We start from the raw sequence: 9,492 nt of genomic DNA, 5'->3' as shown, positions 1-9,492 counted from the left end.
ATTGCATCGAGGCAATGTGCTTTGACTGGCAGCAGCAAAGGAGACAAGGCCTTCAATCAACATATCCTTTTTCCGATGCTCAGATTTTAAGAGGTGGATGTCTTCACTTAACTGTGAGTACTAGCGTTTGCAGTCCACACACACACAGCCTTTATAGTTCAATTTAGTCCAGGCGTAATTCATAAAACACAATCTTTAAATGGGAAACTTAAAACAATAAGATAAAAGTAATCCCATGATCGGTAAATGAGTAATTTTTAAAAATGGGTTTTATGGCGTTCTCGGACATAAGTTCTCGCTCTTCCATGAGCGCTTCCCAGCGGGAAGACCAGTTCTTAAAATGACTTTAATATAATCCTTTATCCAGTTCAAATGTATGGATAAAAAGACCAGGATCTAAAAGTGGTTCGTAAAGATGTGGCCTAAAACTGGTTAAAAACTAGATGAAAAGTCTGGTCTCATTTACAGCTGTCAATGAACACATTCATCCCTTTCATGTAGGAGATTTTGTACTAATCAATTCTGGAAAAGTGTCTCTATTTCGTATAGGTGGAAAGGCCCGTTCCAGGTGGTGTTAACAACCAGAACAGCCATTAGGGTCCAAGCTAAAGCAGAATGGATTCATGCTTCAAGATACATGTCAGCCCATTACGAGGTGACATAGAGGGAAACAGGGAGTGGTTCTTCATCCTCCTCCTAGTGAGTGGTCTCAAGAGGAGGGGCTTGTTCTGGTAACTTAAATGTTCCGCAAACAATAAACGCTCTTTGTGCACACAAATAGAATAAAAAGAACTAAATGAACTGCTAAGCAGAGTGAATGGTGACAATCACACTGACGTGGTTTGGAGGGGATGAGACGAACAAAGCAGACTTAACTAAAACGATGCACCTCTGAGTTCCCTATGAGCAAAGAGAAACACACAGATAATGAACTTTGACTGGATCTGTTAAAATATGTTGATTTTGATGCATTCTCCAATGTTTAAACCCATTCTTTTAAAAAGGCTGATTTCAGACCTCAAGTATATAATGTGGCTGATGAGATACCCGACCCAAAGTCCGACAGTAATTGGACGATTCATAGGTAAAGGTAAAGAAAATTGAATTGATCTTTCTGAGAAGACGATAGAGAAATTCCTGCATGACTTCACCCCTGTAGGTGGGGCCATCCATTTTTGTTTCTATCTGTAGACAAATCCCTAATGCTTTCCATAATTTCTATTACAAGTCTGATTTCTATAATCAGACAGTGATTTTTTTATTCTAATAAGTGTGCCTCTGTTGCTTTAATTCCTTAGATAATTAAGACATTCTAAATGATTTACAAGACTGTTATATGTTATATCACTGTTTCGTGATTAATTATATATAACAATTTGTACTCCTGTTGCAAATGTTTAATATTTATTCAAGAGCCATTTTTGGTCAACAGGGCCAGAGAATCCATTTTGTCAGTGGTTTAAAATGGCTTAAAAGTTATGACAATAATATAATTTATCACAATAATTTGGGACAATATATCGTCCAACAAAATTTGTTATCGTGACAGGCCTACCATAATATTGATTAACTCTTGTGTTGTCCCTGGGTCGGATTGACCCAGAGTGTGTGTGCGTGCGTGCGTGCGTGTGATCATCCGCAAGCCCTGGCCGGTCAGAGTTAGGGTTAGGGTGACCCACGGATTGTCATTCTCGATTCTCCTGGGGGTCATTGAGACCCACAGAGAGACCGGTGTGTTTCTCCCGAGATCACAATTGGAATCAGCTGTATTGTCGAGCAAATTGGCCAATTCCCCACCCCCAACGTGTGTGTGCGTGTATAGGGATATAAATAGATTACTAACAATAAATCCGGTACAAGTCAGGACATGTCCGTTTGCCGTTTTCCCTGACTAGATCACGATGTCACGTCAAGCGCGTTTCACCAGAGAACAGGTTCTCCAACAGCTGTTGGTATGAAAATGTATGCAGAAATAAACTGCACAGGTTGAAGATGGCAAACAACCACAGGGTGAAAGTTTATTTCTGAGTTTCTGTTTTTGTAAATTGTCAGACAGGCCTGATCAAACTGTCTTGTGGACAACATGCAGCCTGGAGACTAAAGGTTCCTCACTGTGTGAAGATCCAAGTACTTCTTCACAAAGCTAGTACCACTGTAAACTTGTGTTTTCTTTCTGTCCTCGTTCTTGAAGTGAAGCTGTAGGACTCCTCTGGACCTGAATGACCCTGCTGTGAAAGCAGAGGTTCTGAAATCAGCAAGTTTCCAAAATCCACCCTGAAACACATTCATAGACCCAGGACAGATATAATACAGAGTTTGATGACATCAAATAACCCTGAGGGAGATGAGTGAATACAAAGAACTCCTGCCAGAGTGGATTTACAATGCAAAGCAGCCAGACCAATGGAAAGAAGAGTTATCATGTTGACTCCTTTGAATTATTTTAGGATGTCGAATAATTCTTCCAGGCATTGCTGCTGTAGAGCTGCTGTTTTTGGTTGAGATTAGGAAACACACAACATGCTGGGGCTGAGTTGGTGCTCGGGCCTATTAGGACTGGATCTGAGACATGTGGTGCAAATTGTGTCTCCATGAACACGTCCATGTTGTCGGAGTCCCTTTGCCTTATCGTCCGCAGATCCAGGGCCGCGGCTGCGGCCACATCGTGGACTATGATCTGTGGATCGCCTATCAGAGATCGTAATGGTGGATCCAGTATGGCGGATTCTGTATCGTGCTGGCTGATCGTGATAATAATGGCGGATTCTGTATCGTGTTGGCATCTGATAATGGTGGTGGACCACGATCGAGGTGGCAGCTGATGGTGGATCCTGATGGCGGCAGTGGACAATAACTGTGGACTATAATGGCATCCGATCTTGATGGTGGATCATGATCTTGCTGGCTGCTGACCATAGACTATGATTGCAGCAGGACTGCTCGATATATAATATTTCTCCTCGGATCCTCGACCATTACTGACAATAATCCATCAATTCATTGACCTCCAGTTATGCTTCAAAATGTTTATTCTTATCAATGCTGCTAAAACCTTTATTTTGCTGATGTTTTCCTTTACACTTGACATCTATTGCACTTCTGTCCGTCCTGGGAGAGGGATCCCTCACATGTGGCTCTCTCTGAGGTTTCTACCTTCTTTTTACCCTGTTAAAATGTTTTTTAGTAGTTTTTCCTTACTCTTGTTGAGGGTTAAGGGCAGAGGATGTCACACCTTGTTAAAGCCCTATGAGACAAATTGTGATTTGTGAATATGGGCTATACAAATACAATTTTATTGATTGATTGATTGATAAAGCTGAACACTGGATACCTGCAGGCAGGCTTCAATATCCAGTGGGGTTACAGCCTGAGGATATGCAATTGGGTAATGAGTTAATTCAACTTTATTTGTTCAGCACCAAATCTTAAAATAGATTATCTCAAGGCACTTTACATAGTGAAGTTGAGAATTTGTAAAATTATAGAGAAACCCAACAGTTCCCACAACGAGCAGCACTGACGACTGTGGAGAGAAAAAAAACTATTTTACTAGAACTAGGAAACCTCGAGAACCAGATTCAATGTGAGCGGAGAGAGAGAGAGAGAGAGAGAGAGAGAGAGAGAGAGAGAGAGAGAGAGATCAGAACTATCTGCATAGTGAGATGCCACCAGAGATAAACGAGAAAAATGATGTTGTTTGCATCTTTGCCTTTTTGCATAAAGAGTTCAACAGAACACTGACTATTGTCAGTAGAAGAGGAGGAGCTGGTGTGACATTTCCCTAAAGCTGCACTAGAACTAGCTAAGTTTGGTGTTAGTGATGAACACTGGCACAGACAGTCCACAGAGCAGCATTGTGATGGAAGGGATCTTCATTGGTGTCTTGTGTCTCTCAGGTCAGTGAATTTCACTGTTTGTATGATGTCGAACAGGAAATCTGAATATAGAGATTAATTTGAGTCCTCATACATAACAAAAATAACTGGTTTCATCCTCAGGGTGCCTCACCTTCTCCACATGCCTCCCCCGTCAGTACCACTTTGTGCCTGATGCTATGAATTGGAATGAAGCTCAGAGCTACTGCAGAGAGACGTACACAGACCTGGCCACTATTGAAAACACTGAAGAAATGAAGAAACTTAACGACACAGTTTCCACTGCTGGTCACAGCTCTGAGGTTTGGATTGGCCTGTACAGTCATATTGACTGGAAGTGGTCAGATGGGTTCAACCAGAGTGGAGCTGAATATAGGAGCTGGGATAACTATTCTCATAACCCAAATAGTTTTGTACGCAGGGATCTCTGTGTGGTCATGTACAACAATGAAAAATGGTTTGATGATTACTGCGATAAACCGCATGCATTTGTCTGCAACAATGGTAATGATGTGCTTTATAGTGATATTTACTTACAATATAATTTATAAAATATGATTTTGAAAACCATTGTGTGATCTCAACAATCCCTCTTTTGTTCTCAAACTTAACTGCAGGAACATTAGAGGATTCGGACTTTGTGCTAGTGAGTACAATAAAGATTTGGTCTGAGGCTCAGAGGCACTGCAGAGAACACTTCACAGATCTGGCCACTGTGAGGAACAAAACTGAGCACCTCAAGATACAGAAATTGCTGCTACATGTCCCATGGGTATGGTTCGGCTTGTACAGAAATCCTCAGATGAACTGGTCCGACGGGAGTGGCTCTTCATTCAGCTCCTGGTATGGGGTTTCCAACCCACTTGGATTGATGAAAGTCGTATGTGGTGTTGCAGATAAGGGAGGAAAATGGAGGTTATTTTCCTGTGAAGAAAGAAAACCATTTGTCTGCTACAGCATCCCAAGTGAGTGCCTGACATTAGAATAACAGTTATTGTGGGAACTGGATTTTTGACAATATTTCCGCTCCTAGTGATTCTTAAAACATTGATGCATAAATTTATAATTTTATTAGTTGGATGATATTGTCTCATTGTCTCTGTCAGAATGTGGTTGTGTGAAGGTTTCATGTTTGGTGCCTAAACTCACACAGAAGAGCTTTATCTCCATTTCAGAGTATTTGTCTTCACATTTAAATACAAAGGGTAAATAAAACAACAATTTAGATGATCACACTCCAGTTAAAACATCACTAGGATTTCTTTAATATTCAATTTATGCCAATAGATCCCTTTCACCTAAATCTTACACTCTTGAACCTTTAACATATAATTCATTAGTTTTCTCTTCTGGACAGTCGGACTCCAGAAGGATCCATGCTGAAATATTTGTTAGTCTTTCTTTTTATGTCATTTCCTTTGATCACAGAAAAACATGCTGTCATGAGAATCTTTTTGTATTTCTGTGTTTCTTATTTTATATTTGTGAGTTTTCTGACAGGCCTGATCAAACTGTCTTGTCGGCAACATGCAGCCCAGAGATGAGAGGTTCCTCACTCTGTGTTTTAAACTAAAGATCTGAATAGTTCTATCTCCACAGGAATAACTGTAGGTTTCACAAAACTATACACCACATTAAACGTGTGTTTTGTTTCTCTCCTCGTTCTTTGTCTAAGCAGCAGTAAAGTCGTTGGTGAAGGTGAGGGTAGAGCTACAGGACTCCTCTGTGGACCTGAATGACCGTTCTGTGAAAGAACAGATTCTGAAAGAGGCAAGTCTCCAAAATCCACCCTAAACATTAACTCATTCATAGACCCTGGACAGATGTATTACAGAGTTTGACATCAAATAACCATGAAGTAGACGAGTGAATGTAAAAAAACTCCAGTCACAGATGTTCTACAATGCAAAGCAGCCACAACAATGGAAAGAAGAGTTATAATCATGTTTCATTATTTTTGACAGATTATTCTTCCAGGTATTGCTAATGTAGATCTGCAGTTTTTTATTTGAGACCAGGAAACATAAATCCTGATTTTTGCATGATTGCTATGTGACGATCACAAAATACATTCCAGCAGACAAATATCTTGCTGAGCAGTTACAGCTCCTGACACGAAAGAGCAGTGTCCTTGTAAATATCATCTTTCCAATAAAGACCAAAAATGCCTCTAAAGAAAATCTTTGTCTGGTCATGACGAAGCTGTTACTTTGGGACCTGATGCTATTTATGTGTCCAGAGCTGCAGGATTCAGACAAACAACAATTCTAATTCTAAATACTCTCCTTTTAATTATTATTATTATTATATTATTATTACATGAATTATTAGTGCTGTCATTAATAACATCTTTATATTAATAATTATCACTCTTATGTTTTTATTATAACAATAGTGTGTCTGATCTGAAACAAGATGGTGCACAACTGTTCCTGGTCTCTCTCTCCTCTCTATCCCCCTCTCCTCCAATCTCTCTCTCTTCTCTTCCCTCTTTTACACCCCCCTCTCCTTCTTGCCCACATTGAGTCTGGTTCTTGAGGTTTCTTCCAGAGATTTTTCTCTCCACAGTCTCCAAAGTGCTGCTCATTGAGGGAACTGTTGGATTTCTCTATACATTTTAAAGTCTTGGCCTTCTATGTAAAGTGCCTTGGATGATGTATATTATGATATATACGCTATATAAATAGAATTGAACTGACTAAAAACACATAACTCTTTGTCTTAGAGAGCAAAGGAATCTGTTAAAGTATTTCAAATAGCTGCCATTTCTGATTTTCAGCTCCAGGAAAGATTGAAGGAGAACGGACTGAGTGGCGTCACCTTGAAGTGGAAAGAAAAGGCTGATGGGAAAGTTTTCCACAAGGAGGAAAAAGGTTCCGACAAGAAAAGATAGACTGAGCTTTAATATTTGAATTCAACTTTTATTGCATGCGCTAATGTTTTATGTCTGCACGTATACACACCTCTATCACTGTACACAGTTAAACCATACCAATGAATGCTGTTGTAGAAAAACTAGCCTTTGTCTCCATCAGAAGGAAAATGTAATTAGTTGCTATTGTTAAGACTGAAATCTATGTTTTTCTTTGAGTGTGTTTCTGTGAAGATGGCAATGAAACTGAACTCTAAACAAATGCAGTATGTTAGACAGGGGTGGGGGCAGGGGCAGTTTGGGCTGAATATGTGGGAGAAGAGAATGTGTGGCCTTCACATAGTGACTTTTAGTAGCCGTTGCTGGCTGGTTTTAATCTTGAAGTTGGTTAGTGTGTGTGTGTGTGTGTGTGCGTGTGCGTCACATCGCAGTTCAGTCTCGCACCTGTCTGATAATGCCTGTTGTGGAGACTGTACATCTGTGGCAGACAATACACTGTACTTTAACTTGTTCTCATACCTAACTTACTATATTACAGCCTAAACTCCATTAGCTTTATTCAAACATCACACATACATGAATGCACTGTTTTCATAAGAAACTGTGACCTACCCTTAGAAAGAATTCAAGCAGCTGCCACTAGGGTCTGAAGGACAGATAGGAAAGGCGTTGTTTTGTCTAGAAAATGCGCATGCTTACGCATACAGAACATACAGCCGATAACGCAGGAACAAGGTTTCTCACTCCAATGAACAGCAACACCATATCTGCAAAAATACTGAAGACCCACAAGGCTTCAGCTGAAGGCCTGTCTGTAAAACATGAAACCAAACACTGTTAGAATGTGAAGATTTTCCCAGCTACTGTCACAGGAGGGGCAAACCTGGGAGCGGCTCCTCATCATTCGCAGACTCCAGGGCCAAGAGGATGGGACCACGCCTGCGCACCAGCAAGGGAGAGCCAGGGCTAAACACGACACTATGCAGGTTAATAATGTTACAGCTGATTATACTAAGGGAATGCCAAAGACCCACCACTAGACGAAAAGCCAAATTTTCGCCACTGTAAACGCCTGCAAACTCGCCTAATTCCTGGCAGTTAGTGCCCGTTTACAGGATGCGAATTCCGCGTTCGCCCGTGACACAAACAGGAAGAAACATACCCCCGGTATCGCAGTGGTGGGGGCTGGGGAGGGGGGAGTGCCGCTGGGGAGTAGCGGAGGAAGGTGTGATCTAATTAGCATACGAATAGGAGCTAAATCGCTTATGAGAACTTATCTCACTTCACCATTGGATGAAACCACAGACCTTTGAAACGAAAAGTCACTTGTGATTGGCTGGTAGATCTGTTGCTATTGGTCACCCTGGGTCATTATAATACACACGTGGGTAAACCCCTCCCACACAATATTAATAATAATTATAATTAATATATAGTTATTACTAATAATTCATATATTAATATATATATATTATTAATTATTAGTAAGCCTTTACCAAAAGCACTGCAGTTACTGAAGACTATACATTCATTCATGTGATGCTTATATGTTGAACATATTGTAGAGGGAAAAAAACATTAACAAGGTATATGTTGAGTCAAAGCTTTATTTACATACAGCACAAATAATGTAAAAACACAACTGGCCTAGCCAGTGAAAAACTAATCAGGTGAAGCTTGACATGTCTCTTTGCCGCCTCTGGGTGATAAGTTCTTTGTGGCACTCTGTCCGAATCTGCCCCAGTGTGTAGACGTCTGTGATGTGTAGTGTTAAGACTAAAATCTATGTTTTCCTTTTACTATTTGTTAAGACTAAAATCTATGTATTCCTCTGAATATTTGTTAAGACTAAAATCTATGTTTTCCTTTTACTATTGGTTAAGACTAAAATCTATGTTTTTCTGAATATGTGTCTGTGAAGATGGCAATGAAACTGAACTCTAAACAAGTGCAGTAGGTTGGACAGGGGTGGGGGATGGGGCCGTTTGGGCTGAATCTGAATAGGTGGGAAAATGTGCGGCCTTCACATAGTGACTGATAGTAGCTGTTGCTGGCGGGTTTTAATCTTGAAGTTGATTGTTGTGTGTGGGTGTGTGTGTCACATCGCAGTTCAGTCTTGCACCTGTCTGATAATGCCTGTCTGAGAAGACTGTACATCTGTGGCAGACAATAAACTGTACTTTAACTTGTTCTAATACCTAACTTACAATATTACAGCATAAACTCCATTAGCTTTATTCCAAAAATCACACATAGATGAATGCACTGTTTTCTTAAAAAATACTGACATACCCTTAGAAAGAATTCAAGCAGCGGCCACTAGGGTCTGAAGGACAGATAGGAACATGTGCATGCCATACTGAAAGCTCACAAGCTGTCAGCCGATTCAAGGCTTGTTTTAAAACACCAAACCAAACACTGTCAGAATGTGAAGATTTGACCCAGACTGTCAAAGGAGGGACGAAACTGGAGCGGCTTCTCATCATTGGCGAATTCCAGTGCCTTGAGGCTGGGACCAGCCTGTGCACTAGCCACGTGACTCCCCCTCCTGCTGAAGTTCTACCTATTATTATAAATATTGCACCCACCGTCTGCTCGGGGCGACTCTTGACTTCCCTGGCGGTATTAGGCGGCTTGCGGGTTGTACGTTGAGTGCCCATAGCTATGTAGTAGCTGTTCATTGCTTCTAAATAAATACTTTCTTGAACCAGACCGACTCTACCATCTCTACCTAAGGAAAAAAGA

The 9,492-nt window shown here is 40.7% G+C and overlaps 1 protein-coding gene across 1 annotated transcript; it reads left to right on the top strand.

Annotated features, from left to right (window-relative positions):
- Window positions 1-3,850: 3,850 nt before the first annotated feature.
- LOC117777783 (secretory phospholipase A2 receptor-like) lies at window positions 3,851-6,892 on the top strand. Its single transcript, XM_034612746.1, has 5 exons — window positions 3,851-3,896; window positions 3,999-4,379; window positions 4,493-4,840; window positions 5,554-5,645; window positions 6,655-6,892. Exons 1-5 carry the CDS (start codon window positions 3,860-3,862, stop codon window positions 6,766-6,768), a joined length of 972 nt encoding a protein of 323 aa, XP_034468637.1. The 5' UTR covers window positions 3,851-3,859; the 3' UTR covers window positions 6,769-6,892.
- The last annotated feature ends 2,600 nt before the right edge of the window (window positions 6,893-9,492 follow it).

Source organism: Hippoglossus hippoglossus, chromosome 17 (genome assembly GCF_009819705.1).
Source record: "Hippoglossus hippoglossus isolate fHipHip1 chromosome 17, fHipHip1.pri, whole genome shotgun sequence".
Taxonomy (NCBI): domain Eukaryota; kingdom Metazoa; phylum Chordata; class Actinopteri; order Pleuronectiformes; family Pleuronectidae; genus Hippoglossus; species Hippoglossus hippoglossus.
This window is presented reverse-complemented; position numbering and strand designations above follow the sequence as displayed.